The 27,014-nt window shown below is 50.4% G+C and overlaps 2 protein-coding genes across 17 annotated transcripts in view; one reads left to right on the top strand and one right to left on the bottom strand.

The window, feature by feature from the left end:
- MAP4 (microtubule associated protein 4) overlaps nucleotides 1-23,884 on the top strand; it is a 225,455-nt gene extending 201,571 nt beyond the window's left edge. For 5 of the 12 annotated variants that reach the window (XM_012473816.2, XM_012473819.3, XM_012473813.3 and 2 more), the window contains 10 exons: nucleotides 205-402; nucleotides 4,274-4,457; nucleotides 5,063-5,122; nucleotides 5,399-5,691; nucleotides 8,540-8,653; nucleotides 10,525-10,617; nucleotides 17,121-17,202; nucleotides 19,290-19,402; nucleotides 21,223-21,412; nucleotides 21,538-21,730. In XM_012473816.2, the coding sequence (XP_012329239.2) occupies nucleotides 205-402; nucleotides 4,274-4,457; nucleotides 5,063-5,122; nucleotides 5,399-5,691; nucleotides 8,540-8,653; nucleotides 10,525-10,617; nucleotides 17,121-17,202; nucleotides 19,290-19,402; nucleotides 21,223-21,412; nucleotides 21,538-21,545 (1,335 nt within the window). In that variant the 3' untranslated portion in view covers nucleotides 21,546-21,730. Of the gene's footprint in view, nucleotides 1-204; nucleotides 403-4,273; nucleotides 4,458-5,062; nucleotides 5,123-5,398; nucleotides 5,692-8,539; nucleotides 8,654-10,524; nucleotides 10,618-17,120; nucleotides 17,203-19,289; nucleotides 19,403-21,222; nucleotides 21,413-21,537 lie in introns of all 12 variants that reach the window. The other 7 variants (XM_012473818.3, XM_064367035.1, XM_012473817.3 and 4 more) reach the window with 4 other exon arrangements.
- A 571-nt stretch (nucleotides 23,885-24,455) lies between these two features.
- The window catches only part of DHX30 (DExH-box helicase 30), a 50,688-nt gene continuing 48,129 nt past the window's right edge, over nucleotides 24,456-27,014 (bottom strand). For all 5 annotated transcript variants that reach the window (XM_012473832.2, XM_012473828.2, XM_012473829.3 and 2 more), the window contains 9 exons: nucleotides 26,698-26,873; nucleotides 26,275-26,481; nucleotides 26,104-26,185; nucleotides 25,833-26,026; nucleotides 25,571-25,730; nucleotides 25,303-25,460; nucleotides 25,098-25,201; nucleotides 24,883-25,022; nucleotides 24,456-24,785 (listed from right to left, as the gene is read on the bottom strand). In XM_012473832.2, coding sequence (XP_012329255.1) covers nucleotides 24,532-24,785; nucleotides 24,883-25,022; nucleotides 25,098-25,201; nucleotides 25,303-25,460; nucleotides 25,571-25,730; nucleotides 25,833-26,026; nucleotides 26,104-26,185; nucleotides 26,275-26,481; nucleotides 26,698-26,873 — 1,475 coding nt within the window. In that variant the 3' untranslated portion in view covers nucleotides 24,456-24,531. The remainder of the gene's footprint in view (nucleotides 24,786-24,882; nucleotides 25,023-25,097; nucleotides 25,202-25,302; nucleotides 25,461-25,570; nucleotides 25,731-25,832; nucleotides 26,027-26,103; nucleotides 26,186-26,274; nucleotides 26,482-26,697; nucleotides 26,874-27,014) is intronic.

The following is a 27,014-nucleotide window of genomic DNA, read 5'->3' as shown; positions in this document are numbered from 1 at the left end:
TTATTGAGCTCAGAAGAAAGAAATGCCAATTTTAAGTTGCATCTATCCTCATTGCTTATAATTTTACTTTGAATTGTGCAATTTATACTTTTTTTTTATTTGTTTTTATTCTTGTCTGTGTGTTTGATGTTGGCCTTTAAAAAATAAAAATAAAAAATAAAAAAAAAAACAACAATCAACCTAAAACCTTTGGCCTCCACTCAGCCTGCAAAGACTTCAACATCGAAAGCCAAAACACAGCCCACTTTTCTCCCTAAGCAGCCAGCTCCCACCACCACTGGTGGGTTGAATAAAAAACCCATGAGCCTTGCCTCAGGCTTAGTACCAGCTGCCCCACCCAAACGCCCTGCTGTCGCCTCTGCCAGGCCTTCCATCTTGCCTTCAAAAGACGTGAAGCCGAAGGTAAGTGGTCACCTAACTACTGTGCTAAGGAAAATTCTTCCCCTCTGAGTGTCAGATAGACAGGCTCTTGTTGCTAAAGACAACAGAATCAGGCTGGTGGCATTGGGAAAAGGCAAGGGAAATGGGGGAGAAGGGGATTTGAAAATTGGCATGGCTACTCCGGGCGCACTGCCTGTGGGTTAGCCCTGCTCCACAAGGAGCAGCCAAAAAAAGAAAAAAGGAAATCAATTTGGGGCCTGTTGATGCAGCCATTAACATTTTGATTTTATGCTTTTTACCTTTTCCTGCCCTGTTTGGAGATAATATTCCATCTACTTAGGTTCCTCCTCCTCTTTCTCAACCACTTACTCTTTACCTATTTAAGCACTTACTAACCAGTTTCCTCAACTCCATATACCAATTAGATACTCTTTTTTGGTATAATTCCCACATCAAATTTATTTTTTTGTCTTTCTCTGTAATCATGCTGTGGAAGTAAGTTTTATCCATTACTTTTGTGATATAACTGGCTCTTGCAGCTTATCTGAGCGTGTTCCACCATGATGTGATGTGATAACTTACTTTGCTTTGGGCATTAGGCCACTTCTCACTGAGCTGCTCCTGACGTCATCCAGTTTTCTAGGTCTTCCATGGTTTCTGTATTTCCCAGAATAAAGTGGCATTAGTGTTACGGAATGCTCCAGGAGGAGAGGGTAGTATAGAGGCTGTGGCTGGCTTCCTTAACATCTTGTCTTATTTGAGAACGGCCTTTAGGTTAGCCTGATAGTATTATTTAAATTCATGGTGTGAAATAGTTTCCCATGTTAAAATGTCAGTTTTTAATTTAATATTGTGAAGAAAACTGATGGAACCTAGGAATTGAAGTCTAGGCTGAAACCCTGGCCAAGAAACTGAGAAATCCTCTCATAAACTAGTAATGATAAAAATCTTGCAAAGCTTTCTCCAGTTGGTTGCTTTTCTTGATCTTCAGAAAGCAATAGGTTTGAATAAGAGGGCAGGGGGAGGTGCCTGGAGCCCTGGCTGCAGGTCCTCCCTGCTATATATTCAGCAGCAGCCCCTGGGGAGACAGAGGAGAACATAGGAAGGAGAGGTGTCTAGTGAAATTTCACTCTATAATAATCATATAAATGAGGCTAGGTACAGTGGCTCACGCCTATAATCCCAGCACTTTGGGAGGCTGAGGCAGGCAGATCACAAGGTCAGGAGTTCGAGACCAGCCTGGCTAATGCGATGAAACCCTGTGTCTACTAAAAACACAAAAAAGTTAGCCAGGCATGGTGGCACATACCTGTAGTCCCAGCTACTCGGGAGGCTGAGGCAGGAGAATTGCTTGAACCCAGGAGGCGGAGGTTGCAGTGAGCTGAAATCACGCCACTACACTCCAGCCTGGGCAACAGAGTGAGATTCCATCTCCACCCAAAAAAAAAAAAAAAAAAAAAAAAAATCATATAAATGAAGTGTACTATACTAGTTGCTTTATATACACCTTTTTTTAAATTTTCTATTTTTTTTTTGAGATGGAGCCTCACTCTGTCACCCAGGTTGGAGTGCAGTGGCACGATCTTGCTCACTGCAACCTCCACCTCCCGGGTTCAAGCAGTTCTCATCTCAGCCTCCTGAGTAGCTGGGATTACAGGCATGTGCCACCATGCCTGGCTAATTTTTGTATTTTTAGTAGCGATGGGGTTTTGCCATGTCGGACGGGCTGGTTTCAAATTCCTGACCTCAGGTGATCTGTCCACCGAAGCCTCCCAAAGTTTGCTAGGATTACAAGCATGACCTTCCACACTGGACCTGTTCTAATCTGTTTTACCCAGATGAGGAAATAAAGCTCAGAGTGGCCCAGCAATTTGCCCAAGAACACACTGAGAGTTAAGGGGCCGAACCAGGATTGCAGCCCAGGCTTCTGACCCAGATTTGGCTAGTGACCTCTTCATCGGCAGCTTATTTTGGTAGAAAGATTTGTAGAGGCAAACAGGGAGAAAAATCTATTCAGAAAAAATAAGTAGATTATGATTCTGGCAGAGAAGAAAATATAAATTGGGAAACAGCAGAATAGCTCCAGTTAACTTCTGCAGGTTGTTGAAGCCAAGAAGAGCCTGACATCTGAAGGATTGAGATTTCTATCCCACATAACTTTTTTCTAACTTACTTTATCATTATTACCCTTACTGGGAATGTAATAGGACTATGCTAGATTATTCTGAATAATAGTCATAGTGTTAAAAATTTGATGCACATCCCAGAAAGCATCTGGTTTAGTCCTCAAATTTTAGAGCAATAGGAAAGGGAACCCCTCTGCCCAAAATCCTACATGTTTCCAGCAGAGCTGGTAGCAGAACCACTTCCCCTGATTCCAGCCTTAGAGTTCTTCACACCATACTAAGGGCCTTTATTTGTGGAAATAGTCATTATCCTACATTTGCAGAGTTAGACTTCATTTGATTGGATGCCAGCCCTTAATTTCTAAGTACCTCCTTAGCTGATTTTTCCGTTTAACAGTATCCTGCTTGTCTCTACCTACATACTGCCCTCTGTATAGCCACTTCTCTTGGAGGAAGAGAGCTGGGCCCACTGTGTCTGTGGTTTGGCTTACTCTCTTGAGTAATATGGTAGATTTGTTTATCACAATAGTGTCTTCATCCCCTATCCCCATAGAAACCAGGCTAAATTGATTCTTTCCCTTCCTCACTAGTGATGTTGTTCCCAGCCTTCATGTAAAAGGAACTAGAGTGACCCAGATGCCAAACATCTACCCTTGAGAGACCTTTTCTCTTTTGCTCTTGGACCCTAGCTGTGATATCAGTGCTCTTTATCCCTTCTGTTGGTCTAGACTGCCTCTTATCATCATCTCTGTGCTGAGACCTTTCATCCTTTATTCCCTGATGTCACATATTATCAAAGCTGGTCCTTAATGACACTCTGTTCTAATTTCTATCCCGATGAGGAAGTAAAGCTCAGAGGCTCAGTGATTTGTCGGAGTAAGGCTGCAGCTCACGCTTCTGGCCCGGATTTGGCCAATGGCCTCTCCATCTGCAGCTCAGTCCTGTTCAGTATTCTCTAGGTGCGTGTTAGCCAAAAGAATGGCTCAATTTGACTGAACACAATTTTTGTTTTTTTTGTTTGTATATGTGTTTAATCTTAAGTATAATACATTAGATTTTTTTTTTTTTTTTTTTGAGACAGAGTTTCACTCGTTACCCAGGCTGGAGTGCAATGGCGCGATCTCCGCTCACTGCAACCTCCGCCTCCTGGGTTCAAGCAATTCTCCTGCCTCAGCCTCCTGAGGAGCTGAGACTACAGGTGTGCGCCACCATGCCCAGCTAATTTTTGTATTTTTTAGTAGAGATGGGGTTTCACCTTGTTGACCAGGATGGTCTCGACCTCTTGACCTCGTGATCCTCCCGCCTCAGCCTCCCAAAGTGCTGGGATTGTAGGCGTGAGCCACCGCACCCGGCCCATACATTAGATTTTGTTACATTAAATATGTTAGTATTTTTGGCATTTCTACAGAGGTTACATTAAAATATATATACATATATATTAATATATAATGCAGTAGATCCAGAGGCAAATGTAGGTTGTGGTGATGTACCCTTCAGGGCTACTTATTCTCACTGGCTTAGGTTGGATTGAAGTTGTTTTACTCCCTGTTACCTGCCCTCAGATCACACAGTACCCTACCTGGCCAGTTTGTTGCTTTATGTGGAGGATTTTGCTCTTAGAACCATATATATTTTCCTGTTAGTAGCTGCTGAACCCATAGTACCTCCTGTTCTCTGGTACATGCTTGTATAGAAGCATCTTGTAGTGTGACTGCCCGGAACCATCGCTGACCTTCAGGCCTCACTCCTACTTTCCCTATTTCCAGCCCATTGCAGAAGCAAAGGCTCCTGAGAAGCGGGCCTCACCATCCAAGCCAGCTTCTGCCCCAGCCTCCAGATCTGGATCCAAGAGCACTCAGACTGTTCCAAAAGCCACAACAGCTACCGCTGTTGCCTCAACTGGGCCAAGCAGTAGGAGCCCCTCCATGCTCCTACCCAAGAAGCCCACTAGTGAGTTATGCCTGTCTTTCTCTCCCATGGGAACTAGGGAAGGGAAAATGGGGTCTTGGCTTTGCCTTCACCATAGCTCTAGCCAGCATCACAAACAGCTGTGCAGGCCTGCTTAGGCACCAATCCTGAGTGGGCTGCCTGGAACAGTAGTAGCCTGGTGGGCCTGGTACTTAACAAGCCTTCATCTCTCTGTGAGCTTAGCAGTTGTGTGTATTCAGAAAAATCTTGAGTGAAAATAGAAAGAAAAAGGTGCCGCTCATGTATTTCCAGGTAGAATTTACTCTTGCCTTCTTAGTAACTCCACAGCACCTAGCACTTTGTGGTCGTGGGCTTACATGATGATAAGAACAGGGCTACTCAAGTCCATAGGCATGTATTGACAGCCTACTTCTAAGGCCACATAGAAGGTGTTGTCAGGGCAGTAGGAAAGAATAAGACACAGTGCCTGGCCATCTAATTTACCACTCCATTCCCAGGGACTAACACAGTTCCTGGCTCAAAGTAGACATTCAGTAATTGTTAAATAATGAGAAATCTCAGTATTGGATGCACCATCCAACAGGTCAGTTTGTTAAATGTTATATTAATAAGTATATTTTGTACAGCCATTAAGACTGAGGGAAAACCTGCAGAAGTCAAGAAGATGACTGCAAAGTCTGTTCCAGGTAATAGCCCATCTGCCGTTTTGTAGAGCCCTAACTTGATTTTTTTTTTTTTAATCATTATTTTTTTTAAGATGCGGTTTCACCATGTTGGTCAGGGTGGTCTTGAACTCCCGACCTCAGGTGATGCACCCTCCTTGGCCACCAGAGTGCTTGGATTACACGCGTGAGCCACCCGGCCATGAGCCCTAACTTGAACCCCCAGTTCCTCCTCCTCTGTGGCTTAAGTGTCCCTTTTTCTCTCTGCCCCTAAACCCGTGTTCTCTCACTCCTTTGCAGCTGACTTGAGTCGCCCCAAGAGCACCGCCACCAGTACCATGAAGAAAACCACCACTCCTGGTGGGACAGCCCCTGCTGCAGGGGTAGCTCCCACCCGAGTCAAGCCCACACCTATGCCATCTCGGCCCTCCACAACTCCTTCCGTAGACAAGAAGCCCACTTCAACCAAGCCCAGCTCCACCACCCCCAGACTCAGCCGCCTGGCCACCAATGCTTCTGCTCCTGATCTGAAGAATGTCCGCTCCAAGGTTGGCTCCACGGAAAACATCAAGCATCAGCCTGGAGGAGGCCGGGTGGGTCCAAGGAGCTTGGGGTCCTGGCATTGCTGGCCCCTGAATCCTCCCCTCCATCTCCACCCGCTGTTCCTAGGCCCGCCAAAGAAGGGGGCAGTTAGGACATTGGACTCAGTGTCAGGATATTTCAGCCTGGGCTCCATAGTGGGTTTTGTGCCCCAGCAGCAGGAAAGCAGAGTAGGCAGAGCTCTGGGCTTTCTCTTCCTGTCTCAATAAGAGAGGCTCCTGTTCTAGATGTTGGGGTCTGGGTTTACAGTTTTGCTTGGATGTAAAAGGATTGTGGTCAGGTGCAGTAGGTCACGCCTGTAATCCCAGCACTTTGGGAGGCTGAGGTAGATAGATCAGGAGGTCAGGAGTTCAAGACCAGCCTGGCCAATATGGTGAAACCCCATCTCTATTAAAAATACAAAAAATTAGCTGGGCATGGTGGCGCGTGCCTGTAATCCCAGCTACTCAGGAGGCTGAGGCAGGAGAATTGCCTGAACCCAGGAGGCGGAGGTTGCAGTGAGCCGAGATCGCGCCATTGCACTCCAGCCTGGGTAACAAGAGCGAAACTCCATCTCAAAAAAAATAAAAATAAAAATAAAAATTAGCTGGACATGGTGATGGGCACCTGTAATCCCAGCTACTTGGGAAGCTGAGGCAGAGAATTGCTTGAACCCAGGAGGCAGAGGTTGCAGTGAACCAAGATCACACCACTGCACTCCAGCCTGGGCAATAGAGTGAGACTCCATCTCAAAGAAAAAAAAAAATGGTGGTGGGGAGGGGGTTCTTTCTTTTATAGAAGAAACAGAGGAGGCCTCAGAGACTCTGCAAGCATGAGAGACAGCCTAGTTTTTCTTTTTCTTTTTTTTTTATTTTAATTTAATTTTTTTAAAGAGACGGGATCTTGCTATGTAGCCCAGGCTGGAGTGCAGTGGCTATTCACAGGCGCGATCCCACTACTGATCAGCACAGGAGTTTTGACCTGCTCCGTTTCCAACCTGGGCCAGTTCACCCCTCGTTAGGCAACCTGCTGGTCCCCCGCTCCCAGGAGGTCACATATTGATGCTGATCGGCATAACACCTGATCGGCATAACACACTACAGCCCAGAACTCCTGGGCTCAAGCAATCATCCCACCTCAGCCTCCTGAGTAGCTGGGACTACAGGCAAATGCCACCGTGCCTGGCAAGCCTAGTTTTTCATGGTTCTTTTTTTTTTTTTTGAGACAGAGTCTGGCTCTATCACCGGGGCTGGAGTGCAGTGGCATGATCTCAGCTCACCACAACCTCCACCTCCCGAGTTCAAGCTGTTGAACTAAGTTTTTTAAAATATTTTTAGTAGAGACGGTGTTTCACTGTGTTAGCCAGGATGGTCTCGATCTCCTGACCTTGTGATCCGTCTGCCTCAGCCTCCCAAAGTGCTGGGATTAGGAGTAAGCCACTGCGCCCAGCCATTTTTCATGATTCTTCGGCACAGATAATGTCAGGATAGGCAGAAGGTAGAATACCTCTTAGTTCCACAACCCGTGACTTGAGTGGAATCTCTCTGAAAGAGGACTAAGGTATCCTCTTGTGGCCAGGATGAGTCATGCTGTGAGCCTTTGGCCTTCCTAAACAACAGGACTGCACTGGATATAGGGAGAAAGGCACGGCAGATCACAGTGCTTCACTTTTAGGATTTTCTGGTTGCATCAACCCCAGAATTATTTTTATTTATTAGACGGAGTTTCACTCTGTCGCCAGGCTGGAGTGCAGTGGCGCAATCTCGGCTCACTGCAACCTCTGCCTCCCAGGTTCAGTCGATTCTCCTGCCTCAGCCTCCCAAGTAGCTGGGACTACAGGTGCACGCTGCCATGCCCAGCTAACTTTTGTATTATTAGTACAGATGGGGTTTCACCATGTTGGCCAGGATGGTCTCGATCTCTTGACCTTGTGATCGACCCACCTTGGCCTCCCAAAGTGCTGGGATACAGGTGTGAGCCACTGCACCCAGCCAATCCCAGAATTATTTAACTTTTAACCATGGGAACTGTGTGTGTGAAAAGATGGTGATGAAAGTCCATCTGAGAATGTTCAGGTCCCTGGAGCAGTGACCATCTCATCTCCTAGGTATTCACCATCTCTACTACACCACCACCATCCAGGGCAGGATATTTAAATTGCTTAATCCAGAGCTCTTAAGAAATTTAGGAGGGACAAAAATGAGGTGGAATCCTGGTGTCACTGGAAGACTCTGATGGCAAGCTGGGATCAGTCTAGATAAGAGCCTGAGAGTTGCTTTTGGTAGCGACAGTGGCTCTGGCATGCCCAGCAGGCCTCTGGGCTGTGCTGCTGATGGCCTGTCTCCCCCTGCCTTTGCTCTTACGGTTTCATGGTGCAAAAGTTACAAAAGGTCTCGGGTGGGGAGTTGAGTGACTTGGTCTAGTGAATTATTTTCTGCTCCAGCATACCTACCTGAAGCATGTGACACTGTCTGTCATCAGTATTGACTCCCTGTGACCGTGGCAGCTGCTTGGGGCCTGTCAGAACAGTGGGCATGGGGGGTGGGCATTGTAATTGGAAAATCATGCCCTAACATTCTCTAAGAATCACTAGTTTGGTTGTCTTAGCCTTCCTTTGTGTCTTGATCTGTTCCTCACGTCTCAAGACTGTGGCCTGTAGCTCCTCTTTTTTGTGGTCCTCTACTTAAGGATCTGTGGCTTGGTCTAACCTGGGAAATGTGTGGTTTTGCTAGGATCAAAGGCCACCTGCTTTTGCCTGGTGGCCTGACCTGGATTTGAGTCCCCTACAGCCTTCTTCCCTTCTTGGCATTTGAGCTCTTATCCTCTTGATTTGAAATTTGCCCTCCCTTTATCTCCATCCAGGCCAAAGTAGAGAAAAAAACAGAGGCAGCTGCTACAACTCGAAAGCCTGAATCTAATGCAGTCACTAAAACAGCCGGCCCAATTGCAAGTGCACAGAAACCACCTGCGGGGAAAGTGAGTTTTATTTAGACCCACCTCTGGAAGGTGAAGATGGTAAAATACTTCTTCCAGCCTGAGCCACTTGCCATCTCTTGCACTTTTTCCCTATCCTTTAGTAGTTTCTATTTCTTAACCCTCATATTTCCTTCTCTGTACTTGATGACTCAGCCATCAGAAAAGTTTTTGTATTAACCTTCAAAGTTAATAGAGTTGGGAGCCCATTAGCCCTTTGGATAATTTTTTTTTTTTTTGGCTGGATAAAATGGATCCAAATACTTTCATTCACTTCCTTCGCACTGACCTTGATGTGAAACCGACCTGGTATAGATGCAAATACAGCAAACCCATGTTCGTTATCAGGAAGACATGGCAGGGGTAATTTCCACCACCTGGAACCCTGGAGCCCCTGTGCTTTACCTTGAACTAAAAGATCCCTCTGATAACGCTGCTGGGTATGGAGATAACGTCATTTGTCCTGGTTCCCCAGGTCGTCTCTTAACTGCAAGTTAGGATGCTCATTCCCAATGGAAACCCACTTAGTATAGGCATGCAGCATCACCTGGAGGGCAGAGATAAGCTGAAACCATAGGTTCTTTCCCCTTGCCTCTGTACCAGAATCCAGGTTCTTCCTGAGTACTTGCAACACCTTCCTTCCTTAGCCGCTGCAGGTAGGTGTGCTTCTCTGCCAGAGAAGCCTAAGCTCCAGCCTTTCGGGACCAGCATGGGAAGTCTCAGCCCAGAGTATTCTTATGGTAAAGAAGGCTACACTATGGCTTCTGAGTGACTACTAGAGGTCCTAGGTTCAGACCAATGCTCATTAAGAAGTAGTGTGATAACCACTTGTTCACCATCAAAGTTGTGAAAAAGGCTAGAAATGAGTAGGTACAATGAGGTCTGTGGGTTGGAGTTTCTCAGGATGGATTTCTGTACTCTGAACTCGTCAGCCAGGGGGCTGCATCATTTGCAAAGAAAGGGAGTTGTCAACTATTCCTTCTTGAAAAGGTCCTAGGATTCTTTATTCTAGACTCTTAGAGCCAGGGCCTTGGTGTTTCTCAGTTCCATGGGGAGCCATTCCTGTACTATACAGTGTGACTGTGCCTCCAGGACTGGGTAGCATTGCTGCCCTGCTTAGAACCTGTTCTTTCCTCATGGGACTCTCACAGGGTAGAGGACTAGGCATATGGAGGATTCAAGAAGGTATTTTACCCTTGAGTCAAAACTACTATGCTTTCTCGAGTCCTAAGACAAATGGGCTAAGTGTGGAGGCTGCAGCTACTCCCCTGGTATCGGAGATTCTGTATTTGTATTCACATCTGAGCACTGACCTCTCCTTCCTGTTAGTATCATCTGTGCCCTTGTTGCCAGCTGCTCAGTGCTTCTCAGAGCAGCCTTTGCTTCTGAGAGTGGGTTTGGCTGCAGCCATTCCAGGGCCCAGATTTAAGGGAAGCACCCTTGTTGGGTGAGAACAGGTCCACATGATAGGACTCTTGCAGAGAAGAGCCAAGGACACTGTGCCCAGCTCTTGAGGAGGGAGCAGAGCAAGGAGGTGGGGCTGTGCTTGGTTGGGCATCAGGGGCCTGCTACTGCCTGGTCCTTGTGCACCACAGCCCTGCCCTCAAGGAGTGGTGATGACCAACATGCAGTGCCTGTGCAGCTCTGCTCCTGTTGTCGTGTTGTCTGTTCATGTTTTTCACTCCCCTCTTGCTCTTTCACATTTCTTTTCCACGCCTGCTTTTCCACACCTGTTGTGCAGAATGTAGGGGTGGAGGTTTAACAACACTTTTTGTTGGTCATTGTGATCACGTGTAGACTCACTGCCTGCCCTGTGTCGGTTCTAACCAGTCCTCTCCCTTTGTGTTGTTTTTTTCTGTTTTCTAACACTCCAGGTCCAGATAGTCTCCAAAAAAGTGAGCTACAGCCATATTCAGTCCAAGTGTGGTTCCAAGGACAATATTAAGCATGTCCCTGGAGGTGGTAATGTAAGTATCAGCTCTGGTTAGCTGGAATCTGAGGCATAGCCCACTGTGAGGTTGTACTAGGGAGAGGGCCAGGTGCCCATGTAGACAGAATCCCAGTGGCCTGGGCTGGGGCATTCTCTAACAAGCAGTCTAGCAAAGTGAGGGGACCTCAACACTCCCATAGACAGGGTGTTTCTGGCGAGCCTCTGAACACCAGCATAGTGATATCCACTGGTTATCTTTTCACCCCTATGGGTGGGAGGGTTTGGATTTTCCTCCAGCTATGTCAGAACCTGGTCTGAGGGCAGTGGTTAGCAGCAGACCTGTTGCCTGTCCAGAGTTCGTTCCTGGGATACATATGTATGTCTGCATGCCCTTGAATTACCATAGAAGTCCCTGTTCTGAGACAGATGTCCAGATCTTTCCAGAGCTCACCTTTGAATCCTTGTTACTATAAAATCAGAATTAACATTTTTCTCCTATCCCTTCTCCGCATTTTCCTTTATCTTTTTGCTCTCCACCTCTCTTTTTTCCTCTTTCTTTTCTCTCCCCACCTTCTCCCATTTCCCTTTTTACTTTTCCCTTTTTTTCCCCTTTTCTAATCCCTTCCTCTTTTTTTTTTTTTTTTTTTTGAGACAGAGTCTCGCTCTGTCACCAGGCCGGAGTACAGTGGCACAATCTCAGCTCACTGCACTGCAACCTCTGCCTCCAGCGATTCTCCTGCCTCAGCCTCCCGAGTAGGTGGGACTACAGGCATGTGCTGTCACGCCCAGCTAATTTTTTGTATTTTTCAGTAGAGACAGGGTTTCACCATGTTGGCCAGGATGGTCTTGATCTCTTGACCTCGTGGTCTACCCGCCTCACCCTCCCAAAGCCCTGGGATTACAGGCGTGAGCCACCGCACCCGGCCCCTTCCTCCTTTTTCTTCCCCTCCTTCCTTCTTCAGTCCCTTTTTCCTCATTTTTTTGTCCTCTTTCCTTTTCCAGCCAACCATCCTTCTTTTTGTCATGCTGCCATTGTGTGCCAGCTCTATGATGTGTGTTGGGGACACAGGGTGATCCCAGCTCACAGGGAGGTTCTGGTCTAGGGAGAGATAGGGTGAAGTCTTACTGTTGTTTAGTGTGTGAAGAACACCCTGTGCGCTTTCCACTTGCCACTGTCACAGTGCCCAGGCAAGTGGCACTCTGTGGAGTTGTGCCAGAGGCACCAGAAGCCACCACGAACAACCCCTGCCTCCATTTCTTTTGAGTTCATTTGGTTCTTTCTCCTTGCTGTCCTGAACCAGACTAGGTCCTGCTACACTTAACCCTTTTCATTTCTATACTCTGTAACACCCCTGCCTCCTCCTTGGTGGTCATGACATTCTGCCCATGGCCTACAGACACCCTCAGCAATTCTATTGTGAGGAATGTGGCCATGAGCTTTCATTCTTGCCCCACATAACTCTCCTTCTTACCCCTCCTTCCTCGTCATCTTCTCACCACTGCCTCTTCTTGGCCTGGGTAGAAATGGCATCCTCGTGTGGAGTTGCTCAACCAGACATTAGTCAGCCCGGCACAGGATCAGCTGAAGTGAGGTGACAAAGATCCAGCCCATGAGGGGCCCAGGCAGCTGCTGAGCCTGGCTTCTCCTGGCTTTGGCCTGGATGAAAACAGAAGGTGAACAGGGGTTCTGAGGGAACCGGGTCACGTGTGTAGGTGAGACATAGAGAAGTATTTGTGTGTGTTGTGTGGTGAATATAAGAGCTCTGAAAATAGTCATCATTTATGTATCGCCTGCTGTGATCTTTTCACACTGCCTACACATGACTTCACGTGTGTAGGGTTTTTTTTGTTTGGTTGGTTTTTTTTTTTTTTTGAAGGCGAATGTATTTTTAAAGCCTTTGTACTTTAGGAGGCTTCCTTAAACAGAGAGCATTAGGAGACTACTGTGAGCAGTATTTCCCAGAGGGAGGATGAGGGTAAACAGCAGCTGGCCACAGCCGGACCCAGGTGCTTTGTTTCCTTCCATAGCCTCCTCCCTAAAGCCACCACAAGCAAATGTGCATGCGGTTTAAAATGGTGAGCCCTCAGGCTGGGCAACATAGTGAGACCCTCTGTCTCTACAAAGAAAGGCCTCCCAATGTACTGGTATTACAGGCATGAGTCACTGAGCCCGGCCTAAAATATTATTTTTATCAGCACTTTGGGAGGCCAAGGCAGGCAGATTGTGAGGTCAGGAGTTTGAGACCAGCTTGGCTAACACAGTGAAACCCTGTCTCTACTAAAAATACAAAATTTAGCCGAGTGTGGTGGCATGCACCTGTAATCCCAGCTACTCAGGAGGCTGAGGTGGGAGAATTACTTGAACCCGGGAGGCAGAGGTTACAGTAAGCCCAGATCGTGCCATTACACTCCAGCCTGGACGACAGAGCAAGTCTCCATCTAAGAAAAGAAAATTAACAATAATAATGATTTTGTATGAAAAGCTTTAAATTTCAAGTTATTTCTCTAGGATGTATTCCTAACATAGAACTTCCTTTTTTTTTTTTTTTTTTTTTGAGACAAAGTCTCACTCTGTTGCCCAGGCTGGAGTGCAGTGGTGCAGTCTCAGCTCACTGCAACCTCCGCCTCCCGGGTTCAAGCGATTCTCCGGCCTCAGCCTCCCAAGTAGCTGGGACTACAGGTGTGTGCCCCTATACCTGGCTAATTTTTTGTATATGTAGTAGAGGCGGGGTTTCACCATGTTAGCCAGGATGGTCTCGATCTCCTGACCTTGTGATTCACCTGTCTCAGCCTCTCAAAGTGCTGAGATTACAGATGTGAGCCACTACAGCCGGCCCCCGATGTAGGATTCTTATGTCAGAAGCTACATCTGTTTCATGGTGTGGAATACATAGGGTGTTGTTGTTGTTGTGGAATACATAGGGGGGTGTTGTTGTTGTTTTGAGACAGATTCATGTTCTGTCACCCAGGCTGGAGTGCAGTGATGTGATCTTGACTCACTGCAACCTCCGCCTCCCAGTTTCAATTGATTCTCCTGCCTCAGTCTCCTGAGTAGCCAGGATTATAGACATGCACCACCACACCCAGCTAACTTTTGGTTTTTGTTTTGTTTTGTTCTTTGTTTTTTGTTTTGAGACTGAGTCTCGCTTTCTCACCCAGGGTGGAGTGCAGTGGCACAGTAGCAGCTCACTACAACCTCCACCTCCTGGGTTCAAGAATTCTGCTGTTTCAGCCTCCCGAGTAGCTGGGACTACAGACGCCTGCCACCACACCCAGCTAATTTTTGTATTTTTTGTAGAGATTGGGTTTCACCGTTTTGGTCAGGCTGATCTCAAACTCTTGACCTCAGGGGATTCACCTACCTCGGCCTCACAAAGTGCTGGGATTACAGACTGCACCCCACCTAACTGTTGTGTTTTTCATAGAGACTTGGTTTCACCATGTTAGCCAGGCTGGTCTTTAACCCCTGACTTCAAATGATCCACCTGTCTCAGCCTCCCAAAGTGCTCGGATTACAGGCGCGAGCTACCATCCCTGGCTCATTCTTTTTTTGCCGGTAATTTTCCTGATGAGTAAAGTGAGTGGTTTGGCCTAGAATCTGGATTCTGCTAATTACATCCTCATGGTTTTAGTTAACATATTCCTTTGTCCCTCAATTTTCTTTAAATTTATTTAGGTTTGTTTTTTTTGCCCACATGCTAGCATGACATGTAAGTAGGTAGTGAGGTTTATTCTGTGAGAAGTAACATTCATGTCTCATTCTTCAATTGTCTCATTTTTTGTGATGTTGGCAATTCCTGGACCTGTGGGTTCAGTAGACATGCCATGGTAAGACTCTAATTCTACTATTACTTCTTCATTTACTAGCTGGAATACATCTGTAAAGTGAAACTGTGCTTAACCATTCTTTTTTTTTTTTTTTTTTTTTTTTGAGACGGAGTTTCACTCTTGTTACCCAGGCTGGAGTACAATGGCACAATCTCGGCTCACCGCAACCTCCGTCTCCTGGGTTCAGGCAATTCTCCTGCCTCAGCCTCCTGAGTAGCTGGGATTACAGGCACACGCCACCATACCCAGCTAATTTTTTGTATTTTTAGTAGAGACGGGGTTTCACCATGTTGACCAGGATGGTCTCGATCTCTTGACCTCGTGATCCACCCGCCTCGGCCTCCCAAAGTGCTGGGATTACAGGCGTGAGCCACCGCGCCCGGCCCTTAACCATTCTTTAATTGCGAACTAGACAAGAGGTCAAGAGATACAGGCTTCAAATACAGAACACTGTCAAGGAATCTGTGGCTCTGGCCAATGCAGTGGCTCACAGTTGTAATCCCAGCATTTTGGGAGGCCAAGGCAGGTAGATTGCTTCAGCCCAGAAATTCAAGACCAGCCTGGGCAACATGGCAAAACCCTATCTCTACAAAAAATACAAAAATTAGCTGATCATGGTGGCATGTGCCTGTAGTCTCAGCCACTCGAAGGGATCACTTGAGCCTGGGCTCAAGGTTGAGGCTGCAGTGAGTTGAGATCATGCCACTGGACTCCAGCCAGGGCGATAGAGTGAGACCCTGTCTCAAAACCAAAAGAAATGTGTGGCTCTCCATCTTGGTAAGGGCCCAGGCCTTGGAGAGTGACTCTGTTAACTTCTTGCAGGTGCTGTTGTGGTTACAGTGCAAGATGAGCTTGTCACCACTGCGTCAAGACCCATGTTGGGTTGCTTTAAGCAACTACCAGATCTTTGGCTGTAAAGTACCCTTCCTTATGCCCCCTCTCATGAGGGATAAGGATAGGGAGATGTTTGGATGAGGCCTTCATGGTCCCTTTTCTCGAACCGGCCATTTCTTCCCCTAACAAATAACAAGATATCTTGTTGTAAACCGAGATAAAGCACTTAACAACAGTGTGACCAGCAGCTCTGTAGCTGCAGGGCTTCATTTGCCATCAGCTCATACTTAGGAGGAGGTATCTGTGCTGTATCCTAAACTTCCATTTTGGAGATACCTGTAAATATCTGTATAATGAGGAGAAAAGAAAAAAATTTATGTCTAGGGAAAATTGCAGACTTTTTGAAAAGATGAGACAAGTTAGAGACTGTGTGTTTTCACAGTAGTAACTACTGTTTATGTGATTATCAAACACGTGAAGCAATCACAGTACCGTTCCTGGTGGTGTCCTTTCAAGAGATGATGTGAGGAAGGGACGCATTGAAGCAAGAGCTATGCGAGGCTGTATGACAGGGACCCTTTGAACTGGGCATTGGAGGATGGGGGAGAAAACATCATGGGCTTGCTGGGTTAGGCATGAGCCAAGTTTTAGAGGCAAGAGTGAGAATGGCTCTGGCAAGCTAGTAATTATGGGTAGTTATTCTGTGCCAGGCCTTGGCCTGTGGGTGCAAATACAAAAATACAGGTGGCATTATATCTGTCCTATGGGAACATGGTGAAGATCGTATTTCCTGACACCAGAGAAAGGAAAACAGGGCTCGGGAAGGTTGTTCACCCTTTAACAGATTGTAGTGGAACCCACCAGAACAGTGTGACACTCTGTGGAGTTGACATGTTGGAATCCAGGCTCTCCTGTAGTACCTACCAAAAAACAGCAGGGCCACTCAAAGGAATGCCGGAATCCCATCCAGCAACCCAGAGGGCACGCATGGCTATAGACGTAAAGATGCACCGTCTTTAAATGCAAATATTTGTATTTTTGGTAGACATGGGGTTTCACTGTGTTGGCCAGGCTGGCCTCGAATTCCTGGCCACAAGTGATATTCCTGCCTCGGCCTTCCAAAGTGCTGGGATTGCAGGCGTGATCCACTGCACCTGACTGGGAAAATTGTTATAACATGGATTAAGCAGCAACACTAGGTGTACACACACACACACGCGCGCGTGCGCATTGCAAAGGACTGGAAGTAAATACGTTATTCCAGGTTTCTCTGGGTAAGGAGTTGATGGGGGTAGGGTTTTGAGATGGAACAAAGGGGATGTTTCATGGGAGCCTTGGTGTTGGTGTTGGACAGGGTCTGCACGAAAAGGCCTGTGGGGTGTGGAAACGGTGAAGGCCGGGTATGGTGGCTCACACCTGCAATCCTAGCACTCTGGGAGGCTGAGGTGGGTGGATTCCTGCCTCAGGACCTGAGGTCAGAAGTTCAAGACCAGCCTGGCCAACATGGTGAAATCCTGTCTCTACTAAAAATACAAAAAATTAGCCAGATGTGGTGGTGCATATCTGTAATCCCAGCTACTTGGGAGGCTGAAGCAGGAGAATTGCTTGAACCCAGGAGGCGGAGGTTGCAGTGAGCCAAGCTCATACCACTGTACTCCAGCCTGGGTGACAGAGCAAGACTTTGTCTAAAAAGAGCAGGGCCAGGGTGGGTTGAGGGCGGTTTTAAGTACTTAGACAGGTGACCCTGTCTTTGAACAGACTGAGATAGCATCTTATAGAGGGAGAGAGAAACTCTGAACATGGAGATTTAAAAGGTAGCATGAAGTTGGCTCTGAAAATAAACCCTCTCTCTGAAGGAGTCTTTTGTGTCCTCCTCAGGTTCAGATTCAGAACAAGAAAGTGGACATCTCTAAGGTCTCCTCCAAGTGTGGGTCTAAGGCTAACATCAAGCACAAGCCTGGTGAGTGGTGCTTCCCTTGCCTACTGGGACTCCTGGGGTATGTAGTCCTGCCATGGGCCAGCTGGGCAGCCCACTGGCTGGCAAGGGTTTCATCCTTGTGCCTTTAGCATCCCATGACTCGTCAACACCCACCTACCCAGAACACAGCAGTGGAAACAACACAGTCCTCATTCTGTCAGGGAGCGGGAGTTTAGGTGCTAACCTCTCAGTGGAGGAGGAGCAGTTTGTTACTACTGCCATCTGCACAAGCATTCTCTTGAGTACCTACTGTGTGAGTGGTATTATTGAGCTAGGGCTGGGAGAGAGGTGCACTCCGGGCTGAGAACCTGGGTTGGCTCTAAACGAGCATTACAGAAACTAATGCTGAAGGAGCTCTTTAGAGAACAGTGGTCGGATCCCACCTGTCAGATTCAGGGGCAAAGGGTACTCCCAAGCAGTGAAGCATCAGCCACTAGCCCTGGCAGGAGAATGGGAGGCATTCAACAAAGTTTTCTTGGCCTGCAGACGTGGATCTTGCACTTGCACTAATGCAGTCTTCTTCTAGCAACATGGCTGGCCCAGCGTGCCTGTGGGAGTCTTTCTGCAGAGCCTGGGCTCTTGCCTTGGTTAGTACCCTAGCAGCCTCATGTGTCCTAGTTCATGAGTCTACAGCAGATTCGTGGGTAGGGAAGGACTGCTGCAGCAGCAGGCACACTGGCCAGCAGACCTGGTGTCCCAGAAGACTAGCCACCACAGGCTGATTAAAGTCAGAACTCCCCTCCCTCAGGCTGGGCACAGCAGCTCACACCAGTAATCCCAGCAATTTGGGAGGCCAAGGCGGGCAGATCACTTGAGGTCAGGAATTCAAGACCAGCATGGCCAACATGGTGAAACCCCATCTCTACTAAAAATACACAAATTAGCGAGGTGTGGCGGTGCGTGCTTGTAATCCCAGCTACTTGGGAGGCTAAGGCAGGAGAATTGCTTGAACCAGGGAGGTAGAGACTGCAGTGAGCTGAGATTGTGGCACTGCACTGCAGCCTGAGCAACAGAGTGAGACTCCGTCTGGGAAAAAAAAAAAAACAAAAAACTCCCTTCCCCTCTCAGCAAAGAGCGTGATCCAGTTTGGAATGTGGTCTGTTTAGAAAGATCAAAACAGTTTGGTCCTTAACCATTTTTTCCCCTTTTATCTGGGAAATCTACTCCTATGAGATACTTCTCTAGTGACACTGAGTCACTTAGGGTCTAGTTTCTGCCAGGGCTGGGTCTCCAGTGTGGTACACCGGAGACCTCAGCCAGGAGCCCAGGGGTGGAAGTCTGTCCACTGAGCTGAGAGGAGACAGAAGAGCAGGAGAAGATGCCCAAGGGGAGCCTCGCTGCTGGGCTTAGGAGGGGCTGGGTCCTCAGGGAGGGCAACTTGTCCCGCACCTGTCCCCTTGGTCTCATGGCCACACTCTAGCCAGTGGGCTCTGAACCATGGGCTTGAGTTCAGGCCACCTTCCTTCCCCGTCCCAGCCCAAGGGCACTAGATCCGGGCCTGCCTTGGTCCATGTCTTTCCTTTCTCAGCAGGGACACTCTCTCCTTTTTACCATTCCTTCTTTTCTTTACAGTGTGATACAGTTAAGGAGCTCAGACAAATCTCTGTCAATCACAAGATTGGTGGTAACTCTGGGCAAGTCGCTTCTCTTTTGCAGCATCAGTTTTACCAGCTGTGAAGCAAGGACCGTGGCTGTGATGACAGGGCATTCATGAGAATTCAGTGAGGCTGAACCTGAGAAGCACTGCCTGGCCCAGTTAGCGGGAGGGAGTTACCACACCGAGTAGAGAAGCAGAGGCTTCGGTTTGGAGGCTGTGGCATGGGGTAGTGGTAGAGCTGGCGTTCTTTCTCTTGGAGGTACTCCCACTGGCTGGACGGAGAGATTGTCTCAGCCTCACTTTGATAGGAAAAGCCCTCTTTAGACAAGCATGTTCACTGTTCCTCTTCGTTTGCCACCCAGAAGCAGGTCACATTTTTCTCATTTCTAGATTGGGCATATTACCAGTCCTGGTTTTGCCTGCAGGGATGTTCCTCTGCCACTCTAGGTGACCAGTTCCTTTGTGGTTCCAGGTGGAGGAGATGTCAAGATTGAAAGTCAGAAATTGAACTTCAAGGAGAAGGCCCAGGCCAAGGTGGGATCCCTCGATAATGTGGGCCACCTACCTGCTGGAGGTGCCGTGAAGGTAGTGAGTGGGTCACTGGGGAGATACAGCTGGGGAGGGGTGGGGACTGTGCAGCTAGGGTCAGGGTCCTCCCAGGTGGGCACCTGTCACCGCCACTCAGTCTCTTCAGGAGTCATGTCTTCACCTACACCATTGCTGTTTTTACATTGTGTGTCATCAATCCTGACTGAGGCAAGAGAAGTGAAGAGGCCCCAGCCCAGCCACCTCTCACCTGTCAGCTGGAGGTAGAACCTTGCTCCTGAGAGCCATGGCCTTCCTAATTTAGCCCATCCAGCCATTTTAGAAGTCCACAGGCTGGGACACAGACCACCACCAGGCGAGCGGAGGTTCTGCACCACACAGTTCTCCCCGCCTGCCTTGCGCAAGAGGGGAATGTGGGTTCTGCCCCATGTCAGGCTCCACCCCTGGAGCAGGGCAGCACATTCTCAGCTGCCAGCGACAGCAGGCTGCCTCTGTGGCAGAGTTTCCCATCCTTGGGACTGGCTGGGCCTCTTCTCCCTTCCCTCTCTCCTCTTTTTCCTCCCTTCCTCCTTCCACAGTACTGTGAGACCTTTTGTGTGCCAAGATGCTGTCTGTCCTTTGTTCCATGTCATCAGCAGGTAGGGGGCCCATGAGGGGCATCTGGCAGGCCCCAAGCATGAGGATGGCTGCAGCTACTGGGGTTCAGGTGCGCAGCAGAGAGGGGCTGGGAGCAGCTGCTCTGGGCCTTCCCTTCCATCTCTGCTCCCCAGTGCCAGCCACTGCCTAGGCTGTCCCTGGTCCCATCCTCTCCTGATGCTCTGACTCATGCCTTGATCAGCTTCTAGGAACATCTGGAGGGTCCTTGCTGCCGCAGGCTCTCAGCTCATGCCCCCCAACACCTCGTGAGGATGCTGGTCTCACGCCCGTCTCAGTGGGGCGTTAACTTGGCTTTAGTCTCTTGTCCAAGGCCACACAGCAAGCAAGTGTAAACCAGGATTCACATCTGGGGACATTTCTGACCCCACGTCTTGTGTTCTTTTCCTTATTCATATTATCTCCCTTTCCTTATGAGTTCTGGAATTATTTTTTAATCGAGGCCTACTTCTCTCACTATGCTGATTAGAAACCACTTCCCCCTTGTCACTTCTTGGGCATTTGGTGACACAGGCTTTCCAGCTCCACAGTGGCCTCTCCGAGCTATTCTCTCTTCTCTGCCTTCCTCACACTGAGTGCTCCATGTCCCCCAAATGTCCTGTGAAGCCCTCCGGGCCCCCACAGTCTCCCTGGGTTACACCTCCCTGGACAGATTCTTTCTGCCTCCCTTGGGCCCTTGGGCCCAGAATGGTGCCTGGCACAGATGAGGCCTCAGTGCTTGCGTTCCTGACCAGACAGATGGGCAGGCAGGGGTGCCCGGGAGCTACTGAGAACCCCACTCTGTGTGCAGGGGTGGCCTAGGTTCAGAGAGGGGCCAGGAAGGTGGGCTGCACCCCTCGTGGGGCTGTCCTTCAAGCTTGTTGCTCACTGTTATCATGGCTACTTATGTGGTACCAGCCTGAGGCCTGGCACCTCTGCCCTCAGAGAAGCTTCATTAGAGCCTTGTGTGCCACAGGGAGGCTCTGAGAGTGTGTCGCTAGCCCAGCTGCTCCTGACCCTTGGGAGTCAGTTCCCTTGGTGGGGTGGGGTGGGGTGGGGTGGGGTGGGCCTGGGGCACCTGCTTGGGATTCTCCAAGTGACTGTGTCTTGAGCCAGTGGGTGCCTGGGCAGTGCGGGTGGGGGCTGTGTGTTAAACCCACCACCATCACCCCATCCCACTTCCCACCGACTGACCCTGCACTGTCTCCCCAACTGTTTCATTGTAGACTGAGGGCGGTGGCAGCGAGGCTCCTCTGTGTCCGGGCCCCCCCGCTGGGGAGGAGCCGGCCATCTCTGAGGCAGCACCTGAAGCTGGCGCCCCCACTTCAGCCAGTGGCCTCAGTGGCCACCCCACCCTGTCAGGGGGTGGTGACCAAAGGGAGGCCCAGACCTTGGACAGCCAGATCCAGGAGACAAGTAAGTGGCTGGGCTCGGCCTAAGGGCCAGCCAGGGACCCTGCCACTGGCCGCAAATTGAAACTCCTTTGTTTTTTGACTAGAAGTATGGCTTAAATTTTAACGATGGAACCTTTTATTTTCCAGGCATCTAATGATGACATTCTGGTCTCGTCTCCCGTCTCCCCCGTTCCCCTCTTGTCTCCCTCGTTCCCCTCTCCCTTCCCTCCTCCCATGTCACTGCAGATTGAGACCTACAGGCTGACGTTCCGGGCAAACGCCAGGGCCCGCACCGACCACGGGGCCGACATTGTCTCCCGCCCCCCACACTTCCCTGGTGGCCCCAACTCAGGCTCTCGGGTCCTTGGCCCCCTTTCCCGGGCTGTCCACTAGACCAGTGAGCGCTTAGGCGCCGGCAGCCCGCTAGGCTCGCCTTCCCTCCTGCTTTGCGCCCTGGGGCAGCAGCAGCCCCGCCCACACCTCTCACTTCCGGCTGGGCCCAGCTCCCTGCTTCGGTCTTGTCCCATCACTGCGCCACTGCTCCGTGGAGAGGTTGGGAGGGGATTGGAGAGGCTGAGGCTAAGTTGGGATCTAGGAGGGGAGAACCAGATTCTGCCCTTATCTTTGTTTGGTTCTTTTGGTCCAAACCCAAAAGAAACATGCCCTCCCTCCCTGAATCTACCTGGAGGGAAGAGTGGAGGCGGATTCCAAGTGGTGACAGGACGCTGACCCTCGGGCTTAAGCCACTGCCTCTCCCTTTGGCCTCACAAAGGCGTTCCCACCCCCCGCCGCTGCAGGTGGTATCAGGCCCTTCTTGCTGCCCTGCCCCAAGTTAGGGGCTAGTGCTGTCCCCATGCTTAATATACCCGCCTAGCTGCTGTCACATTTTTTCTTGTTTTGTCCTTTTATTTTTTTTTCTAATAACCTAAAAACTGGTAAAATAGTTCTGCAGGTTGAAGCCATGTCTACATGAAAGTCCTCAGTAAGTGTTAGAGGGAACAGGGCGGGGAGATCCTTATACTGCCCCCACTGGAGGATGTGGGCAGTTAGGGCCCTGGAGGTGGCGTGGCAGGAAGAGGAGTGCAGAGGCTGTGGCTGGTGACCGGGTCAGGCACACGAGGGGCTCTTAGAGCGGTGACTGGTTGGTTGTTTTGCCATTCTGTGTGTATGCTGCTTTTCTTTTCTAACCAAGAGGCTGGTTTTGGCATCTCTGTCCCATTCCCTGGATCTGGTGGTCAGCCCTAGGATACAAAGCCAGGGCTAGAGAACAGGAAAGGGCCCAGGAGATGGAATTCCTTCAGGCTGGCACCCGCAACCTGGGACACACAAGCCCTCGTGTCCAGGGGAGCCTCATGCAGATAGTGGGAAATCAGGTCTGGAAATGTAAAAATAAAAGGCATGAGACTAAGGCCATCTGCTTCCCTTAATGCCCTGACTGGAGAGGGGAGGGAGGAGAGGCCAGGCCCGCAGAAGGTGTCCCAGCTAGGCCTTGGGATGGCTGCAGTGAGGAGAAATCCCGGGAACTCTGTTGACACAAAGATTCTTATTGCACTTGTATTTTTTTGTATCAAAGTTTGCATGGTTTCTAATAAAGGATTAAAACATAAGTTTGTAGTGAAATGGCCTGGGAGATTCCAAGGGCTTCTTTGGAGGGGCATTGGCTGCAGTGCAGATTGCCCCCCAAGGCTGCCCCAGACTTGGCCTCCTCAGGCTCCTTCCTGACCTCTGCCCTTCTCTGGTCCTAGTGTCACTTGGAGCTGGAGAAGGTAGGGGTCTTGACTTAGGTTTGGATTTGATCTTCATGTGCAGGGAGACCGTCCCTGGGCCTGATAGGTCCTCCCCCTTTCCGAGGTAGCAGTGCCTTGGGGAGGTTTGACACCATGTCCCCAGCTCCCCAAGCACACACCAGGAAACTGCAGGGTCTGACGGAGGAAGTGCTGCCTGAGCCCGAGGAAGCGGCTTTCCTCCTCAGAGACCATGTGCAGAACGCTTCCGCTGTGCCTGAACATGAGGGAACCAGTGTTTTGTCAGCAGGAGGAAGGGCCTGCTGTGCTGAAACTGGAAAGGAAGCAGTAAGGGTCGGGTGGTCAGGAGACACCGCAGGGGTGACAGCACAGGCCCAGAGTACCTGCTGCATATGTCCTGGGGTCATGAGGATGCTGAGGTTGATGACAGGCTCCAGGTCCTTTCACTCCTTTGACCAAGGGTTAGGGGAAAGGAGGTGGCCCAAGTGGAGTATTCTCTAGGTGGGCTGCAGGAGTGGTCAAGAGTTCTGAGAGGTAATCTGGTCATAGCTCCCTCAAAGGATCCTGCACGCCAGAGCACCCTAGAAGGCCAGGAGCAGAAGCCCCGTGTGATGTGTACTCCACAGCTGTTTGTTTGGGGTGGGATGTTTCTGTACTTCCCAGTTTGCTTATGGCTCAGCCATTACCTGTGTTGGTCTGTGATTCTGTGTAAGTTTTAAGAGTAAATAAAGCTGCCTGATGTCCCACCACACAGCCTCCACGCTTCTGTTTGTCTCCCTGATCCTCCTGCCTCAGCTCACCCCTTGCATCAAGGGACTGGAATGCAGTATGCACATGATCTCCATGACCTTGGCATTCAGCCCTCAGCTGTGAACTTGTGGATATGGCCACAGAAAGAACCACTGTACCACACAGCTGGAGAGCTAAGGTCCAAGTGGGCCTCGGCCACCTGCAGAACTCTTCCCCTCGTCTGCCAGGTAAAGAGCTACTTGACACTTACTGTCCAAAAGTACAAGGACAGTGACAGTTCTGACAGGCTCCCTGGGGTGGGTACCTAGAGTAGCAGCTGTGCCAGAGGACTGAGCTGGGTAACAGCACAGCTGCTTCATGCTCTTGGCGAAGCAGGGAGGTTCTAACCCCCTTCTTTTTTTTGTATTTTTCTTACACATTGCTACAAAGACGTGTCCAGTCTAACCCCCTTAAGATGATTTGGGGCCACAGTCAGCTCCTGTCCACAGCAATAAACAAACATCTCTCTTGTCGTCTACCTACCTTCCTTCTTCCTGTTTGGGGAGAGGAGCCACTAGTGGACAGCAGTGCTCACAAGGGATAAATAGAACTTTATTTTAAATAAACAACATTTGCACTCTGTACACAGCCCCAGCAGAAGGAGGGCTCAGTCATCAGCTGTCTTGCGCACGTCAAAGCTGCCACAGGGTCCTCGCAGCAGCTCTGCCAGTAGCGCAAGCAGCTGCCCATGCTCCTCCTGCACACTAAGGGGAAGAGCAGCCAGCTCGCTGCGCAGGCTCCGCTCCACCATGCGGCCCAGGGCCCGCCGCAGCTCCCTCAGCAGCCGCACAGTGCGTGAGTCGCCCTCCAGCCGCAGCAGGTCACTATCGCTCAGTGAGATGGTGGCCCGGCGCCCGTCATCTGAGGGAACAGAAAAGATGGTGGGGAGCTGTGGTGAGGCCAGGCCCCAGAGAAGCAGCTGCAGAGCAGGGCGGGCACGAGGCCTGCAGGCACCCACCACGGATGTGCACGTCCCCGTCGGTCAGGAGCAGCACAGCTAGCGGGTGCACCTGAGAGGAGTCCCGGACAAAGACGCTGCCATTGGACTTGACTGCCATGAAATACGTCAGCCATCGGCTCCGTAACCTCGTGGCCTCCCTAGGGAACACAGGGCTGGTGAGGCCACTTTTTTGGACCATGCCAGCTGCCCCACCCAGGCCTGTATGCCCCTACCTGTTAATGGTCGACTTGTGTAGCAGGATGTTGCCTGATTTGGTCCTGTATGTGACACTGTTGGGCTTGAACTTCCCCTGCCGGGTGACCTTGCCCTGCCTCACCTGCAGGGATGGAGGAAAAGATGGGTGGGGCTGAGCAAGGAGCTGCAGACAGGGAAGGAGGCTGGAACCTGGTGAACTCCACTCCCTCCCAGAGGCAGCACCTGGATGAGGTTGGGGTACAGGCCGGCCATCAGCACACCCTTCACCAGCTCCTCCTCCTCACTGTACTCGTTGCACTGCGCAGAGGCCAGGGTGCAGTCCGAGGGCTTCCCCACCAGGAAAGCCTCATAAATGTTCTCCGAGAACTGCTTGATGAGTCCTAGGGAGACAATGTGCGGTGAACCTACAGCCCCTAGCCACAGGCTGAGGGTGACAGGAGCTCAGTGTGGGTGTGAGGGGCTCAGGAGAGCAGGTGTGGGACCGGCTGACCGTGGATGAAGCGCAGGCTGGGTGCGTAGAGCAGGTTTTCCTCCAGGTAATTCTCCCGGGAGCTGCGATCCTGCCAACGTAGTACCTCCTCCCAGCCAGCGACAGCCCGCACAAAGGCCAGGTGGTCACTGCCGCTGTCGTGGCTCAACAATGCTTTCACCTGGGAGGGGAGAAGAGGGTAGCCAGGTCATGGGCAGGGGCTAGACAACGCCCCCTCAGGACACCAGTGGGTGGAGGGCTCCAGGAAGGGGCCGGGACTGACCTTGTCCACCTCTGCCCGGTTCTGCAGGCTGCTGCTGAAGGGGTCCCGGGTGAGGCAGGAAACAACCACCAGCAGCGGGTGCAGGCAGCGGAAGATGGCAGCCAACACTATGGCCTTGGCCAGCCGGGGGTCGGTGGAGATGTGGGCCAGGCGCTGGCCCAGAGTGGTCAGGTACTCCCGCTGGTCCAGCACCCCTGCAATGGCTCAGCTGTCAGTGCCACCTCGAGGGCCACTCCCCAGCCCAGCTCAGCCCAGCCCAGCCCCAACACACCGATCTCCTGGAGGAGGATCACAGCCTCGTCCACTGCTTTGATGTTTGGACTGTCCACAGCCTTGGACAGGAACTCCACCGCCTACAACCAACAGAGCCAGAGCCCGCCATGAGTCCGCCTCCCACCTGCCATGAGCCTGCCCCACCAGGCCAGCCCCCGTCCCACCGCACCGTCTTCTCAGGCATGTGGATTTTCGCTTGCAGCACCAGGTTTTCAAGAGGCGTGCGCAGGATCTCTGGCACTTGGAAAGGGACCATTTTCTCCAGCCGACTTCTCGGGAACAAGTGGTAGGCAAAGCCTGACTGGCAGCGGCCCGCCCGGCCCCGGCGCTGGATCACATTGGCTCTTGACACCCACACTGTCTCCAGGCAGGACACCTAGGGGAGGGGGCAGGTAAGCAGCACACAGATGCCACTTCCTCAGCGCTTCCTCCCTCCCTGAATAACCCTCACCACTCCCCCATGACAGGGACACTGAGACCCCACAAGCATGGCCTTCTTGAGACACAAAAAGCAGGTCTAAGGTAGAGCTGGGCTGGGGACCACCTCAAAACTTAAGAGTCCCTCCCCTTGGGCCCAGGAGGTAGGTGCCACCTTGGTCTTCAGGTCATAGCGTTCCTCCTTGTGCAGCCCGCTGTCCACCACGTGCACGATGTCATTGATCGTGATTGAAGTCTCAGCAATATTGGTGGCCAAGACAATCTTGCGTACCCCAACTGGAGGCTGCTGGAATATGGCCTTCTGATCCATCATGGGGATGTTGGAGTGCACTGGTGGGCAAGACACACACGGGTTACGGGCACTGCTTCCACCGTTCCACCAGAACTTCCCTGTGGCACGCGGGCAGGGCAAGGATTCTGACCCCGTTTGATGAAACAGGCGCAGATAAACACTATGCCTAGTGAAAAATG

Source organism: Aotus nancymaae, unplaced genomic scaffold (assembly GCF_030222135.1).
Source record: "Aotus nancymaae isolate 86718 unplaced genomic scaffold, 86718_ANA_hifiasm-v0.15.2.pri h1tg000067l, whole genome shotgun sequence".
Taxonomy (NCBI): domain Eukaryota; kingdom Metazoa; phylum Chordata; class Mammalia; order Primates; family Aotidae; genus Aotus; species Aotus nancymaae.
The sequence above is the reverse complement of the archived record's forward strand: the minus strand, read 5'-3'. Positions and strand labels throughout refer to the sequence as shown.